Genomic DNA, 27,187 nt, shown 5'->3' on the forward strand with positions numbered 1-27,187 from the left:
AATCAGAGTGGGTTGAAGCCTCCTGCACCTCTCTCTCATTTAGCTCACGTTCACTCGTGATCACGTTTTCTCTCCTGAAGTCGTGGTTGAAGTGTTTGTGTCCAGCAACAGCCAGAGATGGAGCCATATTGTTTTTGGGCTGTCCATTTCACTGAAGCTCTGATTGAACTTCTTCATATCATAGCACACTTTCTTCCTTTCCTTTCCTTTCCTTTCCTTTCCTTTCCTCTCCTCTCCTCTCCTCTCCTCTCCTCTCCTCTCCTCTCCTCTCCTCTCCTCTCCTCTGCCCTCCCCTCCCTCTGTCAAGCTGGTGTCTTCAGTGTCAGTCCTATTGGATCCTCAGCGTTTATAATGTGTTAATAAGGTGTGAAAATGGCGACACAATGGAGAAGTGAGGATTGGGCCGATGCAGCTTTTCACTGGTCCCTTCTCACACTCTGCCTGTCTGCTACCAGGACACACACATTCACACACACACTCCGTCTCGTGCTAAAGTGACGTTCCACACGCTCAGTGCAATTAAGTCAGGCTGCACATGTCATTGATGAAATACGGATGGTGGAAAGATTACGAAAATATTATTACTCCAAGGAGATCTTTGTCAGATCTAAAAATGTGAGGACAACTTCAAAAAATAAAGATGACAACTGACTGGGATGATACAAGGTCATAATCATAACTCATAAACTTACAATATAGCTTGGACTGTGTCACATGTCCTTCCTCATTAATGTCCCTCTATTTATGACTGAATGTAAGAGAAATTCAAAACGAGTCTGTATAGCGGAGTGTACTGATCACCGTTGTGGTTCTATGTTGTTTGTGTCCTCAGAAGTCCCAGCATCTGACAGAGAGACAGAGGCCAAAGAAGGTCAGGGGACAGGAGCCGAGGATGGAGAACCAGAGGATCACGATGACCGTGATGAACGAGAACACGACGACGACCTAGATGACGAGTCCATTTTCACCTGTGACAACTGTCAGCAGGACTTTGACTGTCTGGCCGAGCTCACCGAACACAGAACCAACCACTGCCCCGCTGGTAAGAGTTTTATCGTTGTGAATAGAACAACTAAATGTCCACAATCATCATATATGAAGGAGCCATAGTGCATTTGTATACTTGTATGGGATACAAATTTATTTAAGATAATGTTGTAATTTATGGGTAGAAATTGTCAAGTGAAAAATAATCAGAAGAGGGAAAACATGAAAAGGAACCAAAATAAAGGAAAGGAAATGTATCTGAGTGTAGTCTGAACTCTTGCCACAACAAATGAAAAGATTTGAAACTGTGGTATTAAGCTGATTTAATGTCTAGCTTATAAGTGTGTTTTTCAGTGGGAAGGATGCGCCGCTTTCAGACGAGATGAAAGAGTTTAGTTGCATCATGCAGAATCACCAATTTTAGAAGTTCCTGGGTGACTCAGACTCTCCCTTGTTTCTGAATACCTATAGCTATTGGATTCAGTTATACCCATATGTCCCACAGGGACAGACTTGTGCACACAGACACACACACACACACATACACACTCTACAAAAGCCGTTATTAGTACTGGTGTAATTAATGGAGAGGCTGAAAGGAACGCGGCGGGGGCATCTGGTTCCTACAGATTAATCCAAACGCTCGCTTAACAAGCCAACACACACGCACACCACACACACACACACACACACACACACACACACACACATGAACAAACACACACTTTCTTGCCACTGCAAAGCAGTCTGCCTCTTAGCAAGTGTGTGTGTGTGTGTGTGTGTGTGTGTGTGTTTACTTTTGATAGGGGGATGAAGAAATAAGGAGGGGTGGTGATGGAGGGCTTTGTTTAAACTGGTAGAGACAGTGTTCCCAGAGACTGTGTAATGTAGATGATAAGACCCCTGCCTCAGCAACCTCTTATTCACCCGCTGACTTGACATCCAATCCCACTGACAGCGTTAGGGAGATGCTCGGAGATGCAAGAATAAAGAAATGAAATGAGCAGCTGAAATTCTATATGTAGTAAGACAGAGAGGGATGACAGGTGACAGTGAGCTTTGTCCTGTGCTGTCTAATAATGTTACATAGTACCTAAGTTGATTGGTGCTTCCCGGTGGCCTCATGGTCTTTAATAACTAGAAATTATGAGAATGATGTAAATGAAGTTAATTCAAACAACAGAAATCATGCAGGGATACTTCACTCTGCTTGAGGCTCAGTATGAGAGTTCCTCCTTTCTTGCAGATATTAGACTCTAGACTTGTTCCACTTAAGTCCTGTTAGCCATGGCTGACTGTTGTGAAGAATCAGTTTAATCCTACACTAATTCAAAGTAAGCCATGATGTAATTTAGCATACAGTACATGAACTGGTAATTGCTTTTTTTAAAGAATTTTTTTTACAAAACAGGAAACCTGTTTATGCTTTTCAGAATTGTTCTTGTTTTTTTGGTTCCCTTACTCTTATTACCAACAAATTACCCTTAAGTAGACATACACACACACACACACACACACTACATAGTCATTTACTCCTGCGTGCCGTTTCACTTCAGACACACATACAGCACACACTCGGAGAGAATCACACCGCCAAAAGCACAGGGCTGCTATCAGAGCGCGGGATGTGGCCTGTGATTTCAGCACTGGAGTCTGGGGAGGGCTACATGTTGCTGAGCGAGAAAGCCGAGGGAGGAAGGGGAGGGTAAGAGGGAGCGCACAAGAAAGAAATGAAATGAAATGATAAAACATGTTTTTCCCTGGAGAAAGAGTGGTTGAGATTGCAGAGTAATCCCACAGCTTGGCGGGATGTGTGTGTGTGCACTTGCATGCAGGGTGGGGGTCTGGGGGGCTTGTGTACTTGGGTTCATCCATGTGTTGGTGTTTGCTATTATATGGTTGCACATGTGTGTATTTGACTGTTGTGTGTGCGTGTTTGTGAAGTTAGTGGTAGGACCATGGCTTTCTGGTTATTATTGAGGAGAAGGCTAAATTAAAAAACAGGGACTAAAGAATCCTTTTAAGTTCTCTGGTGGAGGCCCCTGGGAGCCAGTTTAGTAGGAGGGCATGGGACACACAAACACACACACACACAAAACACACACAGTCTATTGGGGATAAACACACGCCACTCAAGATCTGCATGAGAGAGTTAATGTGTTCATGCATTTTGTAGGTGGTGTGTTGTGTTTGTCCCTGAGCAGAACCAAACAACTCAGACATCAGCCATCTTGGTTGGGGGTGACAGACAGGGGGCCATCTTGCCAGAAGTAACTAGCTATGATGCAACTGTGATGTTAGCCCGCTGTAAGCTTTGCATGGGAAAAACAAAAAACAAAAGAAACATTTGGAGTTGACTTAAGGCGCAGTGAGATGATGCATCAGTTGGCAGCAGAGCTTGGAGGTTTGCCTTGTCTAACACATTTACACTTCATACAGAAGAAATGCATATAAAACACTTTTTACTTACTTTAACGATCTCATCCTTCTGTCTGCAACATGAAATTAGCTCATGCTAATCTCATAAAGTCTCTTGAAGACGTGTTGTCAGTGATCCAATGGTGAATAATATCTGTACATGTGTGAGCCCCAGGTGCTGCTTTACAAACCATGTTAGTTAGTGCTGAATTCTCTGCAGAAAAAGCACTGGTATCTGTAATGCTAACTATACTGTTGTAGCAAATGGGTCCCAAGTTAGCAGCTAGCCGCAGCTATAACATCGAATGGGTCCCAGGTGCGAGAGTGAAGCACCAAGTAATTCAGTGCCACTCTAGCAGAAGGCCTATAAAGAGGCACCATTAATTTGAGTGGAAATTGGACAAACACACACACACACACACACAATCACAGTGGCACAGATCAATGACACATAAATGTGTGTGCGCCCACTCAAACACGCACATACCCACAGACCCTACACATCTGGTTAATGTAATGCCACATTAATGTGCATGAGCTTGGACTGCTCAGCTGGTTGTGTAGTGTGTGTGATCCAGATTAGGAGCCCCAGTGAAAATACCATTGTTATTCTCTGGCACTGCACCTTTAAGCCAGTGTGATGGCCTTGGTCTTAAATTGTCAGTGTGATTCCTCAGTAATTATATGTAGTTGTATGCAGTTAAGTCACTTCCCAACACTGTGCATGTACTGTATGCTGATTTTCCTGAACATGTAACTGCAATATAGTCAATTTATTTTCACTGTGGAGCCATGTGCAATATCGTGAACCTTCATCTTTAAGAGGCTCTTTTCCAGCTCACTTGCTGAGATATATCGTATATTGTGTGTGTGACGTGTCTACTACTTACAGTCCATGTGGGCCTATATCCTGTGTGTGTACAGTACAGTACGTGTGAGAGAGACAGAGTGAGTGTGCGAGTTGGGGAAGTGTCGATGGGTCTCAGTAGGAGTCAGAATGTGGAGCAGAGACTCCCTGTGGAGAGGAGGAGCGGAAAAAAGCCTCCTACAGATCAAATGGAGAACATTCTCTGGCCCTGCTCCGCCACATCAACACACACACAAATACAGACACACAAATACAGACATACACACTAACTCAACCCATTAGGGGATACCCAAAAGTGGTCACTCTGGCCACGGCGTTGTAAGGTTGGGTCGTTGTGATGTGTTTTAGAGGCTACGGACTATGGAGGCCCCTCTTTGTTTGTGGCTACTGTCCATTTAACTGGGGGGTTTTATATAAAAAGCTGCCTGGCAGTCAGACACACTTCTGCACACACCCACACACATGTCAACAGTGTCCACACGTGCATGGGTAGGTGTGAGTGAGAAGGGCGAGAGGGCGAGAGATTGTTAAAGATGTCAGTAAAAGCCACTGGAGGGGGAAGAGGAAGCGATGAGAAGGTAGGTAGGCACGGAGTAAACGAGGGAGCTGTCAGTCAAGGCAGGGGGGTGGAAACCGGCTCTGTCAGTGACAAATAGCAAGTCATTAACCCAGCTAGTTGCTTCTTAGACGGCGAGATGGTGTGGGTGGAAAATTGTTTGTGTGTGTGTGTGTGTGTGTGTGTGTGCAGGGAGAGAGAGCAAGATACTGTGCATATCCTCTCCGAAGGTATTTGTGAGGTCTCTGTTAATTGAGCACATACAGCTGCACTCTCGTCTATTCGCTTCCCTCTCTCAGTAGGGGAGAGGAGAGATTACTAGGGAGCCTGTCTACTAGCTGGGAGGGAGGGAGGGGGAGACAGAGGAGGAAATGAGGGAGAGACAGAAGAGGAGTGGAAAAGGAGTAACGGGTACCAGGATGAAGACAGGTGAGGAGGAGGAGGGCGAGAGAGTGAAGGTATAAAGAAAAAAAATAAAGTTGTGCAGAAAGAAGGTGAAAGATGGAGGTTAGGGTGTGGAGGGGGGGAGAAAAACATGGAGCAGGAGCAGGGAGGAGAAACACGTCTGTTAGCAGAGGGGCCCTTGGGTAACTGGTTGGCCTCCCGCGGGACGTCTCCCCACTGCTAAGCTCTTACCGTCTGTCGCAACCCGCTGTCACACACACATGCAGAGAATCACCCTCTCGAGCAGAGAACTACACGCACACACATACACGTACACAACACACACACAACACACGCAACACACACCTCAGTGTGTCTGTCGTCAGGATAGCAGCTGAGTCCTGTGAGGCCAAGACTCTTATTAAAACCACAGATCACTTTCTACAAGAGAGGGAGAGACGGAGAGGTAGGAGGGGTGTAATCTGAAACAAAATTACAGACAGCCTCCTGCACTCTGGCCTGCCACTTACTGTGTCTCATGTCAGTGTGTGTGTGTGTGTGTGTGTGTGTGTTTTTTAAAACCGGTAGCTGCTTTTGATTGACAAAAATAAATATCATGCTCCTAGTCATTTCCTTTATGTTCGCTCCTTTTTTTCCCTCCTCTTGGCTTTCATCCTCTTTGCTCCTGTCTTTTTGCCTCTCCCTCCCTCCCTTCTTGCCCTCTTCATCGCCATGTGCCCCTCTTCCCATTTTTTTTTTTTTTTTTACCCCCTCTCCACCCCCGCCCCCCACCCCTCTGTGTCTCTGTACCCGGGGGTGGCCCGAAGATTCCTGTGCTAAGCCCTTGGCATACATACAAGTGCACAGCGCACACACACAGACACAGCTGGCTGCCGCTCAGGTTTTCCAGGGAGAGAGCAGGAGCCCGGCACCAGAGGAGAGGAGGGGGATGGAGGGAGGGAGGGAGGGAGGGAGGGAGGAGGAGAGCAATAGAAGAAGTTGAGGGGGGGTGGGAGGAGGTACAACATGCAGAGAGGGAGAGGGAGGGATGGAGGGTTGACAGGGAGGGGGTGAGATGGAGAAGGGTTGTTGTGAAGTCATTTTTCATCACAGGGTTCATTTTTCACTGCAGAGTTCTCCCACTCTCTACATCGCTCTATTTCTCTTTATCTGTCCTCTCCTCCTCCCGTTCCCCTCCCTTGATCCCGCTTTGTCTCTCTTTATCTTCCCTTTTTCCTCTTTTTTTTTTTCCTGTCGTCCTTTCTCTCCCCCCTCCTCCTCTCCCCCCCACCACACTCCTCTCTCTCTCTCTCTTTCTCTCTCCCTCTTGCCTAAACTCTTTCCATCCTCTCTCTGGCTCCGTCTCTCTCTTTCAGCCTAGTTTCTCCTTTATGAAATATGGATGGGAGCAGTTTTGGGCGCGCTGAGAGGTTTGCAGTCGGAGGGAGGGAGGGAGGGATGGAACTTGGGAACTGGTAAGGGAAGGAGGGAGGGAAAGAGAAAGAGAGAGGGAGAGGGAGAGGGAGGGAGGGAGTGAGGGAGCTCGTGTCTCAGCAGACGTGCCTTGTGCATGCACCTAAACACCTCACTGAGCAATCTGTCAACATGTCAGCAACACATGTTTGGTAAAAAAGAGAGAGAGCGGTTGGAAGGAGAGAGGAGAGGGTGAAAAAAAATCTCTGCTCCTCCAGTGGGAGTAATGGCTCCCACCAGGGCTCTGGAAATGCTTTGAATTCAGCAGATTTCTATTGCGGGGTCCTCCCCCGGGGGCGTCTTTTTACAATGCCTGCATCTCAGAAATTTGAGCCCAAGGACCCCTGGGGGCGTCCTTTCATAATGCCTGAAAATGTAGGGTTATATTGTGTGCTCTTCCCCATGGGGCTTTTATTAATACCTGTATTCACTGCCACTGGAAATTACACAGGCGGCGCTGCAGGGGCCCGCGCTCGCTCCAGGAAGGGAGAAAGACTCTGCAGGGACGTTTTCTCTTTTCTCCTCTCTTTTCTCTTCCCTTCTTCCCCCCCTTTTCCCCTCCTCGTCCCCGTCTTCCTCCTCCTCCTCCTTCTCCTCCCTCCCTCCCTCCCTCCCTCCCTTTCCTCCTACTTTGACTCTCTTCCCTTTTTTCTTACTTAATGCAAGAGTGAAAAAGAAGAATTTGCCAAAGGACACAAGAAAGTGTGTTGTGTGTGTGTTGGCACCAGCTAACCCTCTTGTATTCAGTCCTACTTTGCTCAGAGGAAAAGAAACACTCGATTAAAAATGTAACTTCCCTCTTCCCCTCTTCTTTCTTTCTCATCTCTCCCCTCTTCTTCTGCCTGTCCTTGTGTGCCTGTGTATAGATCTTGCAGAGAGTAAATATTTGTGTGTGTCTGTTTTTGAGGCTGTATTTATGTGTGTGTGTGCGTGCATGTGTGTACATGTGTATAGCAAAAACTTAAATCTTTAGTCCAGTACAGTGTGTGGGATTTTTTTTTTAGGTTACTGTGCAAGGTGGAGACAGAAAAGACTGTCTGCAAACATTCATTAGAATTCTTCAGCCAAAGGGTTTACAGCTTCCCTGTGTGGTGTGTGTGTGTGTCAGTGCGTTTGTGTGTATTTATTGATCAAATATTTACATAGTCAGATTATAAAAATATACATTTACATATCTTTGAATAACTAACATTTGTCTGATCTCTGCAGTCAGACTGGTTTGATTGCAGATGTGTACTCTATATGCTCGTTTTAGACTCAACTGGACCTTGAATTAAATCTGCAATAAGACGACTCATAAGAAGTAGATTTGTACTGTTTAATCAGTTTCTAACCAAGGCTAGGCAATTAAAAGTATTAAAAGTATCTAAACTTACAGTTGCAGCCTTTTACAAACTTACTCGTGCTCATGTCAGTTAATTAATGTGTGCATTCATGAACTAGGGGAACATGAGCACCACCTCTGCATTTTGTACATCACATAAAATCCATATGTTTGAGTTTTCCAGCCCTAAAACAGACTTCTTGAAACTCTGAAAAACTTGCTGCTGTAGTGTGGATCTGCACATAGTAAACCTTTGAGAATGATAGGCACCCACCGGGCCCCCTGATTGGCTCTTATCAGTCACAAATACTAGACAGTGATTGTTGGTAACATCAACAATCATTAAATCACTTGTAAAAGACATTGTAGAAAATGGAGAGTGGCTCAAAAAAGAGCGAAAACCTTGAATCAGAGTGTTAACAGTAGCCTCAATCCCTATTGGATTTATGGTAGTATTTTTTTAATCATTTATTTATAACTTGTGCATACACATTAGACTGGTCTAGATTATGAACTAGTATTATTAATAATAGACAGCTGACCTCGGAGCATAGAGATGAGGCCCTTGATGTATTTCGCCATTAATAGCCATGCAGCAAAATATTCCTGTCAAACTAAGCGCTAAGGACAGCATCGTATTTGTAAGTATCCATTGAGCCAAATCAATCATGGTGTTAAATTTTAGAAAAAAACTGGAGACGATGACTCAGAGATGATAAACAGTGCAAAGTATCACGCTCCATCTGACTGTGCAAACTGTCAAACCAACCAGTGCACAAACAACCAGCAACTCAATATAATACAGGCGATGTAGAATTCAATCTTTCTCTTTTTTTCTGTTTGCCAACACTGAGACAATCCTGCAGCTATTTTGTAGATTTCATTATGTCGTGAATGACTCAGCTACAGTGTTGTGTTCCAAACTCCAGTGGGGTTGAAGCTAACTGCATTATTACAAACAGAAACACCACGTTGACCCCACTGAACTGCTTTGCCTTTTTTTTTAAGCCTAATACTGTAGCCGTCTCTTAAATGCCAGGTTTTTCTCACTCTGATCATTTTATTAAACAATCCCTCCGGTCACTATATGTGTCAAAAGCAACTTAGTGCTTTAAATTATATTTATAATATGACATGCAATGCAATGTTTGAATGAATACTGATTGTGTTAAAGTGCAGTTATCCAATCATGTGCCAGCAATGTAGTGCTACTGTCTAAACAACAGCAGATTTTAGTCAGGACTTCCTCTTTTGTATCACTCCAACCACAGCACTGAGGCCATCTGAAAGTGAGAGGAGGTAGAGAGGCTCTAAACACCTCAGGGAACCTTGAGAAAGTGGCCCACAGGTAAAGGGTAGGGGGAAGGGGCTGACTCAAACAGGTGGCAACAGTAGCAGAGTGAGAGTTATGTTGAAAGGCGTAATTGGACAGCCCTCACCAGCTCCACTGACACAGCAGCAGATTGAAAAGGACAGTGCAACTAGAGGCTCAATCCAGTGCCTGAGCATGTTTACAGCTTGTTCACGTCTTGGTCCGTCATGATCCCACCACACGGTGCGAGAGAGTGTAGATTACCTCTCATCTCTCTGCTCTACCCAGTAGGGCTTTGCTTGGAGGACTGAAGCAGACACAGTAGGGTTGAGTTCATACCCGAGTGTAAAACATGTGAAATGTGGACATGAGAGGAAACCATTGTTGCACAAAACACACCAGATGACACCTAACCCGCTACATTCTGGACCTAGTTGCATTAGGCTAAATCAGCGGTTTATCATTTACAGTTTTATCATGTCCACTACTTCTGTTCTGTGTGAAGGTTTTTTTCTTCTTCCATAAACCCAGTAGAAAAAACAAGTATATGTAATTGATTTTTTTCCCTCTTTCATTCCACACCCAAATCTTGTGGACTGTTGAGTTTTTAGAAATGCTAAATCCCAAATGCTGCGGTTTTATATCTCTGTGTTTATGTTTGTTTATAATTGTATTTTGGTTTGGGGAATGTAGCCTGTTTGTTTGTAAGTGTGACCCTGAACATGCATGTGCAGCGTGCAATCCTTATGTGTATCTATCTATATATATATTTGGTTCTGTATGAGTGTGTATGTATATGTGTGTGTGTTTTACATCTCTGTCAGTGTGTGTGTGTGTGTGAGTGTGTGAATGGGTCAGGATAGAGTTGTCATGGGGCCATGTGGGGGCCTCTTCCGCGTATGTGTGTCTACGTGAGGGGGATGTCTGGATAATGAGGAACAGGCCATTCCCTTGGATTCCTGCACCCCTGCCAACAACCAGGACCCCCAGAACCTCTACCCTCCTTTTCTTTTCTTTTTTCTCCCCCCCCTCCTCTTGCAGACACCTGGGACTTTTTCCCTTTTTCTTCCCTGTTGCTCTCTCCCTCTCTCTGCTTCTTCTTTCTCTCCTTCCAAGTGGAACGTGCAGCCGTCCTTCATTTCTGCCCTTCTACTTCTCTTTTCCAATTCTTTGTCCACTTCCTCATCCCTCTCTCACTCACTGGGACATCTAGCCATGTTCCTCTCCTCTCCTCTCCTCTCCTCTCCTCTCCTCTCCTCTCCTCTCCTCTCCTCTCCTCTCCTCTCCTCTCCTCTCCTCTCCTCCCTGACCACAATATGTGCCTCCCTCCCTCCCTCCCTCCCTCCCTCCCTCCGTGCTGTCCCTACCCGCTGTGTTCTCAAACTCAAAACTGACCACATCCCGTCCTTTTCGCCCTCTCTCTCCCTTCCCCCACACCCTCCCTCCATTCTCTCCCCATCTTCTCTGTTCCCTGTGGAGCTGGCCCCAAAGCTCTGATCCCTTCCTCCATGCCCCTAAACTCCCCCACTGTGCCCTCCCAAGACACACGCACACGCACATACATACACATACACACTCATACACACTCATACACACACACCCTGTGGTGACTGGCCCCAAAGCAGCCCCTGTTTGTCTCCCTCCCTCTGTTTTTCCACTCTTTCTTTCTCTCTTTCCCCACCTCTGTCTCCCACACCCTGTTTGATGCTTTAGATTTGTTATACGCTCCATTTAAGATATTTTCCTACGTTGGCATTTTGAAAGCAGCAATTTATTACTCTGTACATTTTTTGCCCATTAGCCTTTTGGGTAAATACTTCCACCACAGTTTGCACTGTGACTTCCAATCAGTTAACAGACTTAATTGTATGTGTCCCCCGCAGTCGTAATTTGGACTTCTTTTCCTGTTTTTGTTATTATTAATGAAACTCAACAGTGCCCCAATTTTCTGCTCTTGATGCTGAATTTCTTGGTTTTACTATTGTGAATGTATCATGTAAAAAAAAAAAAAAAAAGAAAACACAAATATATGGAATTTACTATAATAACCTCCTGCATGCTAAATTGAGCACAAAGAGGTGTGTAGGCATACAACACGCACGCACGCACACACACATGCATGCAGTTCCAGTCACAGACAGTGGTGGCAAAGGGCAGTGTACCACAGGGAGAGGGCCTATAATAGTTTTAACCCAGCGCTCAGGTGTGACTCGCCTTTGTCCAGCCAAATGTCAGAGAAAAGCACAACTCTGGGGAGAGAGGGAGGGAAGAGGGTGGGCAGAGAAAAGGACGAAGCAGAGAGGAGGAGAGGATCAAGGGAGAGGTAGTCGGAGAGAGTGGAAATGCAGAAAAGGGGGGGGTGAGATGCACAGTAGATGGGGAAGGATTCAAGAGAAAAGGGAGGGGACGCCATTACCCAACAGACTGATCCAACTGAGGGACTGCCTCTGCTGACCTGGTCGTTTTCCCCTAGTAGAGTCACTGTACTTGGATTTTTTATAACAAGTTGGTTCAGACCTCAAGTTTTTTTTAAATGTATTTTTGAATTGAATACATTTGGGGTTAACTAAAATGTTGCTACAGCACTGATTTTTATGTTCCCCATTGCTCTAACTTTAAATACGTATTATAATTAGAAGAAATAGAATAAAGGTTGAAACAATATCTCACAGCTCATGCGTTAATGGTGAAATAAAAAATGAGTACATAATGAGAGCTCAACACCGGGTCGGCGAAGTGGGGTTGTTTCAGTTCTGTCTTTCGGTATCACAGCACAAGATCATGACCATTTGTATCATGTTTCGGTCTCGTGGTTTCAGAATCGTTACACCCTCGCTGACTTTTTGTCAACCAAGTGACCGCCCGACTGTTCTGTTCGGAGACTGAAGGGCTGTTTTTGCCAGGCTGTCTGTCTGGGCCTGTGGGGGCTGGGAGCCCTGCTTTGCTCCGTTCTCTCCACGCCTCAAGAGCTCCCTGGGGGGGCAGCAGGACCAACTCTGCCAGCCTCTCTCTCACACTCCCATTTACCCCCACCCTAATGCTGAACACACACGCACACACACTGACGTCAGCTGCTCTAGGCCTTCTCCCCTGGGTGCTACCAGAACCCTTTGTTTCCCTCCCCCCTTGTCCCCTCCCTGCCTCCCTCTTCTCCATCTCTCCTTCCACCCCTCCTCACTCCTATCCCTGTCCTTTGTCCCTAGAAATAGCTGTCCTGCTTACTGCCTGATTGGAATTCACTGCACTATGGGAAGTCACAGGGGAGGGCCATTGTCAAGTGTGTGTTTGTGTGTGTGCACGCACATGTGTGTGAGTGAGTTTTTTTGTTAAATGATCATGAGTGCATGCAGATTTCTTGTGCACGTGTGGCTTGTGTGTGCAGGTGTGTACTGATGAGACATGGCGGTTACTGTTGTGAGATGAGAAGCTGTTTAGAAGAGAGAGAAATAAATTACAACACTGACAGAAGTCTGTGGCAGATACATATGTACATGATGTGTTTCTATCCTCCACAAAGTATTGATTGATGTATTTATTAAAACAATATAAATCCTACCCGAGGATCATCATCATCATCATCACCACCAAGATGTTTACATATGTGAGACAGCCCATATCTGGCAGAACACCAGCCTTTTTCTGGTTCGTGGAGCGTATACTGTAGAGGAAGGTCACTGCTTTTGGTTGTACATTGAATTATTAAGAACACACAACTTACACATGTGGGCTTTCCAACAAACACTGATTTGTTTAGCTTGGCTCCCTAAGGAGTTATCTGTGTCACACTTTGATATCTTCCACAACCATCTTAGTCTGTGTGTTTGTATTAATGAACTAATGACCACTCTACTACTGGTAGAGGCATAGACTCATAATTATGACTGCAAGTATTATAGCCATTTAATAATCTATACATGTATTATATTAAATAGTTCATCTATAAAATGTTATGATGTCACAACTGAACTGAAAACAGAGCTTTGCTGTTGCGGTATGAGTCACTCCAAACGTCACCTCAGCGTCATGAAATGGAGAAAATCTACAAATCTGGAAGACAAACAAACAAACACACAAAAAGCTTTGGGGTTTTTAAATTTGATAAATGAATTGATTGAATTAATTGATTCGTGCAGTAACCTTATAGCCAGCTGCAGTGCAAGTGACTTGAGGTGAAAGAACACAGGGATCAGTGAGCATATCTTTTCTTTTGATGTATTTCTTCATTATACATGGTGGCGTGCGTGTCAGCGTGAGAGCAGCACTGTATTTATAAGTGAACATTTTGTATGTAGGCTTTTCTTCAATGTGTTTTCTGGGTGTAAAGGGAATGCATGTGCGTGTGTGTGTTCATGCGTGCTTCTGCTCCCAGCATGAATCCTTGAATTGGGGTTAAGGAACAAGAGAATTCCTCCCTCGTATTCCCTCCTTTCCTCTCCTCCCATCTCTCTCGCGCTCCTTCTCCCTCTCTCCCTCCTTCTGTCTTTGTCTCTCTCTCTCTCTCCTTCTCCCTCTCTCTCACCCGTGCAAGTGGGATGTCTTGAAATATTAACCAATCTGCTCTTCATTTTTCAAATATGATAGAAAACACACTGCTAAATAAGTCAGAAGCGAGGCCCTGCCGGGGAGCGCACTCAAATAAACAACAAAACAACACAAACAATAACAATGAAGAAAGAGAAAGATGGAGACGGAACGATGGTGGGGGAGGAGGAGGTGGGGGGAGACTCTTGTGTTGCGTTGCCTTAACCAGCCTGGGTCCATCCATCCATCCATCCATCCATCCATCCATCCATCCATCCATCCATCCATCCATCCATCCATCCATCCATCCATCCATCCATCCATCCATCCATCCATCCATCCATCCATCCATCCATCCATCCATCCATCGGACTGCATGTCAGTTTTATTTAGTCAGCTTTTTCTTTCCTCTTTCTCTCCATATACTATACTGTCCTTCATCTCACCTTGTCTTTTACTCTCCTTTTCTTTCTCTTTTAACATTTTCTCCACTCCAACAAATGCAGCTCAATTTTGTATTTGTGTGTGTACTCTGTGTGTGTTTGGGGGGGTTTCTGTGCAGCTGACTGAGGCTCTGCTTCTTTACCTCGGCTGTGCTGTTGGCTGGTGGCCGGAGGGAGTGCCCGACTTGAGTAATGAACTCTCCCAGGAAGATGCACTGCTACGTGGGCCTGCTGCCATCCCGTGCCCCCCCCTCAGCCTCTGCTCTGTGTTCGTGGGACAGTGTTGAGTGTGGGGGCTGCTTTTGATGGGAGAATTCTGGGAATACTGGGTAGAGGGCATTAGGGGGTTTTGGGTGGTAGGGTGACTGGATATTTCCCCCCCCTTGTTGGTTGCCAAGCCATGCGGCCTGCAAATGAGCAGATAAAATTATGTGTGTGTGAATGTGAGTCAAGAACTGCTCGGGCCTGTGTACAGAGATTTGTATGCTTCTGCGTTTTGAGTGTATGTGGATATTTGGTGTGTGTGGGAGTTTGTCCTTAGAGAATAGTGTGTGTGGTGGGTGGGTGGGTGGGGGGGTGGGGAGCAGTGACAGCTGCAGAGGGGGGGCCGGGGGGGCTGACTGCTCGCTGGCTGATAAGGGGGGCTTCACATCAGAGACACGACGAGAAGACTAATAATTCTGCAGCGCAACACGCGCACTCGTGAACGCACAGAAGCTCATAGAAGAGAGGCAGTGTGAGACAAAGTTAAGGAAAGCTAGATTGGGCTGTGGGACACTCCATGAGGAGATTGTGTGTGCATGGGGTGGGGGTTCACAATCTTTAAGAGAAGAGGCAGAGAATCACAAAGATGGGTGTGTGGGTTTGTGATATATCTGAATCTGTGGATGCATAATTATAAAAGGCAGCTCCAGAGATTTTTTAAGCCTAAAACACACATTTAAATGATGTGTGTTATAGTGTGTGCCGCTGTGCTGAGTCAAAGGCACAGTCAGGCCGGCGTTTTAAAACAGACTCTTATGAAACTAACCCCTCCGTCTTAACCTTTACATTTACATTAAAGCGTCAATCATCAATCTCGCTGCAGTATAATTATCTTCATTGTGCACTTAGTTTAGTTTACGTGTCATGAAATCCACGTGCAGGGAAGGCTGGGTGTAAAGATTTGATATCCATCTTCATGTTCGATGTTTTGACACTTTGTGGTCGGCTCCAACGCGCTCTTGGCCTTCATGCAGGAGGAGATCGCCACCATCCTGGCCGGAGAGACATTAAGGTCAAAAAGGAGTGGGACTCCATAACAAAAAACACATTTTCTCCTTTTTATTTGGTTTAATGAATTGAACTTAACAACGGTAATAATGGCCATCTTCCTCTGAGCCAGCATGCACAATAGCAGTGACACAATCAAACATAATGCAGCTCTTTACCATATCATGACACAAACCAGATCTTCACGATTTCTAGTTTAGGCTGAACTTCTCCTTTTATGTCTTCTTTTATGATACATTTATTGAAAAGAGCATGTGAGAGCATATGCAAGTAGCCTTAAGTTCTTTAGTGGAGGACAGACTCACAGTATAATGTACAGTATACATCACAATTTGCCCTAAGTCTACCAAAACAAAATGCTAATGTCCTTCTTGCTTACTCATCTCTGCATCCCACAGATTGAGCTTCTCCTAACAGAGACAAAATCAGTCTCCATTAAATCCGTTGCAGCAGTGTAATGTGTTTTTCCTGCTCTTTCCTGATGTAATAATAGCCCCCACCAGTCCTTAATTATTCATATTTTAGTAATACAATCCAAGTTAACGGTTCAAACATTAGTACATAATAAAACTCCCGAGGCTTCGCTTTTAATTTAATTCCTCCGTTTAAATTAATTTTGGGGCATGCTTGTGCTTTTAGCTTGCTCCTCCGCAGAGGGGAGGGGGTTGGGAAAGATATAGAGAGGAGAGATGGAGGGAAGAAGAGAAAGAGAGAGAGATGGAGGAATGAGGGCTTGCCCAGGGAGATGGATCTGCTGCAGGTGGGTGAACAGCCATACAGGTGTTTGTGGTGTTTGTGCTTGGTGGGGGCACAGAGGATGAGCCGGAGGCAGAAAGAGACAGAGATGGACTGAAGTTTCTCCGGCAGCCAGATCTATTATAAGTAGATGAAAGTGAATCAGATGTCTGTGTGCATGTACTACGTAATAACATAGACAACACTGTTATTTCCATGCACAATGACAGACAAAACATTCAGTCCGGACATTCCTCTGAGGGCTATCAGGATAAACATTTTGTTATCAGCTTCATTATTTAATGTTTTGATGCTGAACATATTGCTAATCTATTTTGTAGCTTTGATAGCCTTAAGCCAGCAGAGGACAAGCAGGACACACGAGCAGCCGGACACTGATGATGGACAGAAAAAAAAAGAAAAAAGGGTGGCCCAAAGGAGGTGGTATTGAGTAGGTAAAAAAAAAGGAAAGAGAAAGAGAGAGAGATTGGAGAAGGATGGAGGGATACACAGACACATGGGTGAGGAGGGACAAACGGAAAGGGAGGAAGAGAAAGAGAAAGAGATTAGCCGTGCTGATGCTGGGGGGGGGGGGGGGGTCTTCTCTAAAGGCATGAAAGCACAATGAACCCCAGTCAGTCAAAGAGGTATTTCCATTTCTCTGCTCTCACCGCTCTATTAGACTGTTTGTGTCCTCCGTCGGTGATGTGTGTGTGTGTGTTTGCGTGTGAGCCAGCCAGACTTTGCTCATGTTTGACTTTGTGTTCTGTGTGTGTGTGTATGTGTGCGTGCATGTTCAGCTGCATGTCTACAGCTATGTGTGTGTGTGTGTGTGTGTATTTGAAGTCAGTGTGGTGCTGTACAATAGTTTGGGTCCCAGAGCAATCCGCTTTTCTGCTGCGGAGACCGGCCCAGTCAGTGGTCTCCATTGATCTGCACCCCTCCGCCACAGACACTCCCAACCCCACTGTGTGTGTGTCTCTGTGCGTGCTGCATTTTTTTTATTTTTTTGTGTGCACACGCTCACATGCATTTATGCACATGTTTTAAATTGTCTTGATTTTTTCTTTTTTGTTGTTGTTGTTGTTTTTGTGGTATTATCTTCCACAAAACCATGTTTGTGTGAATGCTGTCTCCGTGTTTGTGTTGTTTTGTCTGTAACCTTGTGTATTTGTAGGTGTGTGTCTTGTCTTGTTTTTGTTTTTTCCTGTTGGGCAGTCACAGTAGGGAGATGACAGTGTGTGTGTGTGTATGTGTGGGGAGGGGAAGCAATATCCCCCTCAAAACACTAGTTCATTCCACAGCCATGCTTTGGCTACCTATACACTTAAGCACACATGCATCCTCACGCACAGGCACACACACACACACACACACACACACACACACACACACACACACACACAGACACACACATAGTCACACATGGCTCAGCTTGGCGGATGCAGGCTGTAATTACAGGACCTCCTGGCCTCTCTCTCTGTCTTTCTCCCTCTCTGCCCTGCCGACCTCTCCCCCCTTTGATCTCTGTGCACCAGCACACACACACACTTTCTCTCACACATTTTTTTTTTCTCTTACCAAATCCACCTTTGTTTCTGTCTGTGCGTCCCTCCCTGTGTGTGTCTGAGCGCTGCTCTTTGTTGCAGCCAGTGTGTGGTCTTTAATTCACACAGGAGCCTCTTTTCTGGACGGTTTATTTTGAAGTCTCTCCTTCTCCACTGACACATTGAACTTGATACTTGGGGGATTATTCCCATTCTAACCGACCTGTGTGTTGTCATATGTTTGTCTCCTTGTTTGCATTTTGAGAAATAAAAGCTGGCAGCAGCCACTAAAGAGGTTAAAAGCTGTTTTTGGAGTGTGTGAAAGTGTTAAATAAAAAGGTAGTTGTCTTTCTAAGATGATAAAGCATCTAGGCTGTACAGTTTTCATTTCCACATTAATACATTGAACCTGCCTCCTGACATTTCCCATCATCCTACCCCACACCTAATGCCTCTGTCACTGATTATCTATTATCTCCCTTTTTTGATTATTTATACCTCCTTACCTTACTCCCCTATCTTTGTATCATTGTATTGCTTCACCCTTGTGTTTTTCCTCCTTTTCCTCCTTCTCTTTCTCTCTGTCATTGACAATCAGTGGGTAATGCTGCCTTTCTCAAGGGAGCAAAAGGTTTTATATACATGAGTAATTATTTTACAGCACACACAGTCTGTCCAGGTGACATAAAAATGAGTGAGTGCCTGCATATTGTGTGCAGTTACTATCACACCGTATACATACAGTACATACACGTACACGTACATTGCAAAGGATGTTCTTGAAGTGTTTTTAGGTATCTCTGTCAGTCAATATGAATATGGCTAAATCCCTTCCAATGAAATAAACAGAAAAACTCACACTAGCTTGACACAAAGCCTGAAAGCAGTACAGCTATTTGTCCCATTTATTACATTTTGATACATGAATATTCAGTCATCATTTGTTAAGCGGGAAACTGGTGGTAGGTACCTTTTGTAGAATGAACAGTTGAGGTCAAAATCTGAAACCAACCACCTCTGAATGAAATTTTCAATGGTTGCTCCAGAGAAGAAGTTATGATGTCTCCTCTGACTCCAGACCATCCAGCCTGACTAAAATACTGTCGTCCACGTCTGAGGGTTTCAAAGCACATACTGCTCTCTGTCTATATATTATACGTGTAAATAAGGGAGGGAATGAGCTTGGGAATGACACATGAGGGGGAAGATTGTCACACAGACATGCAGCGGGCGACACAGCCTCCTCCACTGGGCCGATCACCACACACCGCTACATCGATCTCTCTACTTCTCGCCCTCACTCGCTCTCTCCATCTCTCGTTTAGCGCGACTTGAGTCTTGAGTCACAAAATCGAGTCCCGGTCTCTGGGTGGTTGTTGTTTTACCAAAAAGTGGATTGTATTTATACACACACAAGCACTCACACATTCATAGACACAACTGATGTACAGTTGTTTGTGCAAATGGAACACAGGAGAGAGAAAAAAAACAAAACACCTAAACATTCAAATTCATGTGATTAAAATGAGTCGAAAATTCATTTGCATGCTGAACGCTCTCTCATGTTTGGTTGAGTTGACATTCGTTAGTGCCTGCATGTGTTTTGTGTATGTTTATGCACATTTCATCTGAAGATTGTGAGTGTGTGTGTGTGTGTCTATCCCAGTGTGCATTCTCTCTCTCCATCTCTCTTGCCGTCTGTGCCTCTAATCCCTGAGTGTGTCACTAATGGCAGGTCCAGGTGTTCTGCTCTGCTCTGCTCCTCCCCTTGGGACTCCTCTTCAGTGTGTGCATGTGCCTGTGTGTGTGTGTGTATGTGTGTGTGCATGTGCGCGTTTGACTCTCATGGGGGGTTTAGGAGTTGTGAGTAGGGGGGCTGTCCAGGATCCCGTCCTCCAGAAGGGAAGGGAGTGAAGGGGAGCGGTGGGCAGGAGGTACCCGCCTCTCGCAGCTTGCTCTTGGGCTTCCCCTGGGCTCAGGACCCCCCTCTACCGCTCTCCCTCGGGACGTCAGTAGCCTCATTGCCTCTCTGTCTCTCACCCTCCTCTCATTTTCTCTCCCTCTCTCCCCCTCGGATCCATCTCTTGGCAGCTCCTGTACCTACACCGCTTCAGTTTTTTTTTTTGCTCTAGATGGAGAGACTGGAGTCAGTTAGTCTGGTTAACACAAGCTGTTTGTGTGTGTTTTTAGTGTATTTGGACTACCAGCCTTCAGTATAAGTGTATACAGTAATAGTGTGTTTGTGTTTGCAACAGTGAGCTCCAGCTGCCTACATCATTTATTTATGGGTATCCCGTCCGCGTATGCATAGCATAGGTGAACATGGGAGGACTTACAGTATGTGTGAGCGTGTGTGCGCGACTGAGAGTAATATTGTTGTTACATACTCAGATCAATCACATCCATTTGTAGTGGATGCAGTTTGGATGAATGATGAATGCACACGCGCTCCTGTATGAGGGTCTTGCTAAATGCTAATTATCCATTATGATCCACTAGGTAGCACTAATAATGCTTTGAAATATAACTCCACTGTTATTATTCATAACTGTATGTGGATTATTACAGTTTTGTGGGCACTTCTCTGGTTATTTCAGTAAACATCCGAGGGCCCACTTATGTGCATGAAGTGTGTGTATTTACGAGCGAGTGTGCTTGGGTGAAGGTATACCAAAGTGTGTGTGTGTGTGTGTGTGTGTGTGACTCAGGTGATTGTGTTTCTAGGTTAGTGAGCGGTCTGTCAGTCCACCAAACCTCATTCTTATAAATAGATGATATAGCCACCGGCGTGCACACAATGGGACCATACCGCTATATGTGTGTGTGTGTGTGTGTGTTTCTGTGTATGCATCTTCATGTGAACATGTGTGCATATGTGGTGTACTGTCTCTGTGCGTTGGCATGGTGTTGTTGTTTATCTAACACTCTGCCTGACAGCTGGTTCTCATTTCTGAGCGAACAAACAGCAGACAAGATGGACACGGAGCGGGCTGGCGAGGAGGAGGAGGGAGAGACGAGGAGTTTTATACACGAGGAGTGGATCTGCCGTGGCCCCTCGCACTTTAGATGCCTTGCTCCGTCTTTTTGTGTGGCGGTAAAGAAAATGTGGAGTAAATATTCAGAGGAAATTAGGACAGTGTGAGATAAAAGGCTTATGGAGAAAGTGTTTTGAAAAGAGAGATGATGAGAAAAAAGGGGAAATGTGGTAAGAGGAAGCAGATGCCAGCCCTCCTCTACCACATGGCCTATGTTTGTTTGTAAGAGAGACAGACTGTGTGTGTGTGTGTTGTTGTAGTATGTGTATGTCTGTGTCTGTTCACATCTTTGTGCAAGTGTGGAAGCCTTTTTCCTTCTTTTTTTGTACATTTTGTTTGTAGATGATATTAATACCAAATACTCATTTGAATCACCACCAACGATCTTCAGGGGCAACTTTTTATCACACACATTTCCAGTTATTGCTGAAGTTTACATACTATCACACTTTTCATTCATGGGAGTCATTATCAAAACCTTCAAATTACAAAGGTGTGCACTATTGCCTTGGATGTGTGTTTATGCATTTTAATGTAAGAATACATTTTTAAATTTATAATCCCTAATCCCTGAACACTTGAAAACCTGGACCGACAGTATTACCAGTCTTGAGTTTCTTTTCTGGCATTAAAGTGCATTAAATACTGTAAACAGCTGTGCAGTCCAACCAACAGCTGACAGCGCTGTCTTCCTTCAACGTGTCTTAGCTGGAAGCCTCCGATAGGCCACTGAGATGAACTATCGCTTTATGAATTTCTCTTATTAATTCCGTAACCTGCACTGACCTTGTTTTGAGTCATTCTATGTGGTTTGTATACAGTATATTATGTTGCTGTGTGTGGTAGGGACAAACTTGTCATCTGCCAGCTCACTGTCCACCACCCCCATCCTTAGCCCCCTGCCCCTAACCTTCTGCCCTCAAACACACACACAAACACACACTGCCCATATGGAGCAGTTGGCGCCCAAAAGCGTCCAAAGCAGCCGGACCCATTCCCAGGGCAGAAGGTGAGGGTCCCTACAGCCTGCCTAGTGTGTGTGTGTGTGTGTGTGTGCGTGTGTGCGAATGCTTGTGTTTGTGTGTGTGTGTCCATCCATCGTGTCCTCGAGGGCTCAGGCCCCGGACAGACTGCCGTGGCGTCCTTTCTATCTGTCCTCGCTGTGGCACATTTGTGTATGATTGTGTGTGTGTGTGTGTGTGTTTGTCCCGACAGACTGCATCCCATGTGAGCTACAAGGACAGCAGCAGAGGACTGTGGGTCCTCCAAGCGCAAGGCCAGGGTTGCAGCCGTGATCATGTGTGTGAACTGCAGCACCCAGATAACATTGAACCATATTGTGGTCTCTTTTTGCAGATTGTTTGTGTGTGTGCGTGTGTGTTTGTGTGTGTGTGTAGGCCACGTTGTTCTTGTACATGCTACGTTGTGAGGACCGGAACAAGGTTTTAACCAACAGAGTGAGAACATTTTTGGGAAGTGAGGACATTTTGGTCGGTCCTCACTTTTTCCAAGGGCTGTTTGAGGGTTAAGACGTTAGGTTATAATTAGGTTTAAATTAGGTAATGGTTAAGTTTAGGCATTTGTTTTGGATGGTTAAGGTTAGGGTAAGGGGCTAGGGAATACATTATGTCAATGACATGTCCTCACAAAGATAGCTTTACAAGGATGTGTGTTCCCATCTCATGAGATCAAAATGTCCCCACAAGAACACACAACGAGCGTCACTTATGAGGACTTTTTGTACAGCCAAGTGTGAAAATGCAGAAGTGTCCCTGTCTTCTCTGCAGCAGAATGAATTCTTGCTTCAACTTTTTTTTTATTTTTTTTTATTATATCACAGCTACACAACAGGTAGTTTCAGCCAAACAATCTGACTGGTCGGATAAACCTTCCTACTGTGCAATTCTCATAATGCACTGCAACCAGTAAGCTGTGCTTAGCTTATTGGTTGCCATGCCAACTCTTTCTTGTATTTTCTCGTCTAGCTATCCTAGTGCACTATGTGTAGTATTTTTTAAAAGCCTTCACATGATTGTTGTAAAGCACAGTTGTAAAGCCAATGAGTGGTCCATTACTTGGATCATGGTCACTGTTATTCTTTCAGCTACTTTATTTTTTACACAGTGCAAGAAAATAAAGTGATGAACGCCTCAAGAACACCGTCAGTAAAAAAGGATGGCACTTACTTTGTTGTCCATTGTGACCCTTAAAAAACGTAAAACACAAATCATGCAATTTATTAAGAGGCTGCAACTTCAGATTTTATGCAGCTGCCCATCTAAATGATTTTCAGCATGAATCCAAAAGAATGGACTCGCTATTATTTCAACCTGCGGGACGTTCTTTCCAGAAATAAAGACAGAGCTGGTGAAATGATGACAAACAAGTGGTGTGCCTCTCGTCCGTGAAACTTAACAGAGTATGGGATATTGAATTGCACTCTAATTGTGTTTGTCTGTGTGTTTGCGTGTTTGTTTCTGTGTGTGAGCAGAGTGAAAGCAAAAGCGAGTGTGTGCCGGGGCTGCCCAGAGTGAGCCAAGGGTGGAAGTTGTTTTTCTGCCCCCTATGGAGAGTCTGAGGCTGTGTGTGTGTGTGTGCACGCCTGGGGCAGCCTGGGGCCATCGGAGGGGGCCTGGGGAGCGGTGGAAGAAGGGATGAGGCGAGAGAGGGATGGAGGGAGAGGAGGTCAGCAGGGGTCTTGCTGGGAAAGGTGCAGGTCTGGGCTGATGGCCAAGCGGAAAGGTGGAAAGGAGAGTTAGATGGTCAGATGGGGGCAGGGGTGTTGAAGGGAGGGAGCAGGGAGGGGAGGGGGGGAGGCGGGGGGCAGGGAGAGAAAGACAGACTGTAAGGAGGATTAAAATTTGAGCAGGTAGACAGCTAAATACAAGGTGAACACCTTCATTTCACAGACACACAGTTTAATATCTGGAGGAAATTGTATCTCTCACTCTGTTAATCGCATGTTTAGCTTAACAGATCGATTTATTCCTCATTCATTTACGCTATTAAATCAGAATTTGCTGCATCTAGTTGAAGGCAGAAGGCAAGTTACGCGCTCCGAGTACCTGCACTGGGAGCTGAAACCTTTTTGCTGTTATCAGCTGAGCTGCTTTGATTCAAAGATCAAAGCAACAGCAAAAGAGAGAAAGCACGGCATACATGGCTCGCATTTCCATTTCAGGCGTTTAGCCGACGCTGTAATCTAGAGTGAACTAACTGAACTGATGTTCTTGAGTGCTGGTTCTATATCAGTCGCCATATTGAGTCATTTACTTCAGTTTGTCACTCACGATGTCTGGATCAAAGCCAGCAGGAACCGAGATTGCGCTATAGAATAAAATTTGTGTTTTTTTTTTTTACGTGAATAATCATTACAGACTGTATGAAGAGAACAATAGTCTCTAAAGTTTCTTTTGTTAAGAGTTTCATCTTGTAAACTCTGCTGCTTTGATATAGTTTCCCTCTGTGTGACAGTCATGACAAAGTTAGTGAGTTTGGATGGGGGGGGTTTGGGGGGGGCAGGAAGACAGGGGAGGCAGAAACATAAAGAGAGATCGATCAGCGTGTGTGTCTCTTCATTAGTGTTTCACCAAGGCTGTGTCCTCCACACGTTGCCACACTGTCTGGCCTATTAGAGAGACACGCGGGGAGTGTGCGTTGTTTGCATGTGTGTGTGTGTGTGTGTGTGTGTCTGTTGTCTCAGGGAGACTTAGGTGGTCCGTTTAGGCTCTTTCTGGTCTTTTTCTGTTTCTTATGACAGACCCCTGGGTCCTCCTCCTCTCCTCTCCTCTCCTCTCCTCTCCTCTCCTCTCCTCTCCTCTCCTCTCCTCTCCTCCTTCTTTGCCTCCTCTTTCATCCCACCATCTCTTCCCTCTCCTCTGGAGTTCAGAGTCTGTCCATCTGGAACACCCCCTCCTCCCTCTCTCCCTCAGTGCCGTCCAGGCCCAGACACAGGGGTGAAGGCCAACATCAGTAGGGGCAAAACTGTCAGAGAGACGGAGGGACGGAGGGAGAGATGTCAGCGCTATAATGAGTAACAACATGAAAGCTGACAGAGGGAGGGAGCGAGGGAGGGAGGTAGTGGAAGAGAGATGAAGACAGAAGAGGAGAGGGACTGCTGGGGACAGAGGGAGGGATGAAGGATAGAGGGAATGGATGGGAAAGGAGAAGACTGTAGAGTGAGAGATAAAGGGGGAGTGGAGCAGTCGGGGCCCTGTGGTCCTCCGCTCCGCTCCTCTCGTTCATTTTCGTTCGCCAGAGAAGAACAGAAAGGAGGAGGAGGAGACGGGGGTAGGAGCAGCGTGTGTCGGCGTCTGCCTGCTCCTGCCTGTTTCCCTTTTTTTTTCAACTTCTTTTTCTCCCTCTTGTTTTTTTTTTTTCTCCCTCCAATCCCCCCCTTCCCTAAACCGTCCATACTCCTCATCTTCTCTTCTCTCGAGGATCCTTCTCTAATTTAACTTTTCATTGAAATTTTCTTCGCTCCCCCCTCCCCATCCTCCAGTTTCTCCCAGTTTGCCATTCGGCCTTGTCTTGCCAGGTCCCCTCGCGGCCGACTGACAAAGGCGCCGTTAAAAAGCCGTGTGATCCTCCATTTTAGCGCCAGCCACGCTAGTCAGAGGATTAGAGCTCTTTAATGACGCTAATCTCTCCTCCCCTTCTTTCTCAACACCCCTCCACCCTTCCACCCCCCCAAAAAGTGATTTCTCCCTCTTGCTCTGGCTGAATCTGTCTTGTTCAGTCTCTCTCTTCCTCCCACTTTCCCACCTCTGACACATTACCATTTAACTGACTCATATGGTGTGCCTGTAATGGCCCACATGTGTCCGGACCAGCACTGTGAAGAAACACTCTCATTGTTTTTTATCTGGGGTTCATTTACTCCCTCTTGATCTCTACTTTGCTTTTTCTATCATGCTCAGCCACAACTGACCATTTTGGCTTGAGTAGTTCTTTGTGTCTGCTGTTTGACTGTACACTGGGTCCTTCTGCTTATTGTTAAGTGAATCCTACCAGACACAGCCAGCAGAATGAGACAATGTGGTCTGAAACTGAATCACTCATCTTTCTCAGGCTACACTAGGAGACCTGACCCTGGTGTACAGACAGTAGGGGGTGTCTTGATTGATGTTTTACACATGCATTGATTTGCATACCACCACTTACTCCATTGGTACATTTATTAGTGTTTTTATCTTTTACTGTTGCTGGATCCAGACATTTGTTGATTTACAAAAGAGGGGTGATGTCTATTAACTAGAATATATATTATATATGTTAATTTCTATACTGTCTGTAGTCTGAGGCAAGTGGCTGATGTTGTCAAGCAGAAATCAATACATCATGACAAATGTTTTGATTTGCCTTGACCTTATGCTCCTCGTGCTCATGCACATTTACCCTGATTGCTTTGGACTGACTTGATACATGATTTATAGTAAATCTTTAAAATAGATATGAACAACAGTATGTTCAATAGTGTTGCTGCAACACTGGAATACTGTGCGCTGCGGTGCACTGGATTGATTTCAGAATACTTGTTACTGGGGATCAGGACATCATTGGCTATGATGTGACCAGTCCCCACTGAATCTGTTTGTTTTTATTCATGTCATCATAAAAGTTAGTGTTTTCACTTAAATTTTTCATTCACTACAGCCCACCTCAGTTTGTAGTGCCACAAAAGAGGTGAGAAATATAGATTTGTCAAAACCCCCAAAATCCAGTGATTGAAAACAGACCCTCCCATTTCAAAGGCAAGAGTCAGCAAATGATCAGTGTAATGTGATGATTAAAAATTGTTGAGGATTTTCTAATTGTGAAATGGTTAAACTGACCAGTTGGTTCCGCACTAAAATAAATTATATCAGTGCAAATATTACTTAAAACAATGATTGCTTCAAGAGAAAAAAGGATAACCTGCCTACTTTAACGTAAACTAAAACTTTTCGCCAAATTGTACTTTTCTTTTCATCTGCCCAGGTTGAATTTAGAGATTTCCCTCAGTATCTTTCTGAATCTGAAGCCTCTCCAGTCTTCTCATCTCATTCTCAGGTTTTTTTTTCCATTTTCTTTTCATTTATCTTTCCACAGAGCAGTCATATCTAATCACTGTGTGCAGTACTGCAGACTGACATATTGTTTGTTTTCTTATTTCACCCTGTCAACACTTCCATGCACCTCTCCATCCTCCTTCCCTCCTTCATGCTCTGTTTTTCTACATCTTCCCCATCTGTCCCTCTCACTCACTTACTCACTTGCGGTCTTTCTCACTCATCCTTTCTCTCCTCTCTCTCTCTCTCTCGCTCTGTCTGT

General features: G+C 45.1%; 1 protein-coding gene across 2 annotated transcripts in view; it reads left to right on the forward strand.

Annotated features, from left to right (window-relative positions):
- znf423 (zinc finger protein 423) overlaps nucleotides 1-27,187 on the forward strand; it is a 144,286-nt gene that overhangs the window by 36,650 nt on the left and 80,449 nt on the right. For both annotated transcript variants that reach the window (XM_085779859.1, XM_085779858.1), the window contains exon 3: nucleotides 833-1,042. In XM_085779859.1, coding sequence (XP_085635985.1) covers nucleotides 833-1,042 — 210 coding nt within the window. The remainder of the gene's footprint in view (nucleotides 1-832; nucleotides 1,043-27,187) is intronic.

This window comes from Trachurus japonicus, chromosome 6 (genome assembly GCF_045865225.1).
Source record: "Trachurus japonicus isolate A0001 chromosome 6, Traja_1.0".
Taxonomy (NCBI): domain Eukaryota; kingdom Metazoa; phylum Chordata; class Actinopteri; order Carangiformes; family Carangidae; genus Trachurus; species Trachurus japonicus.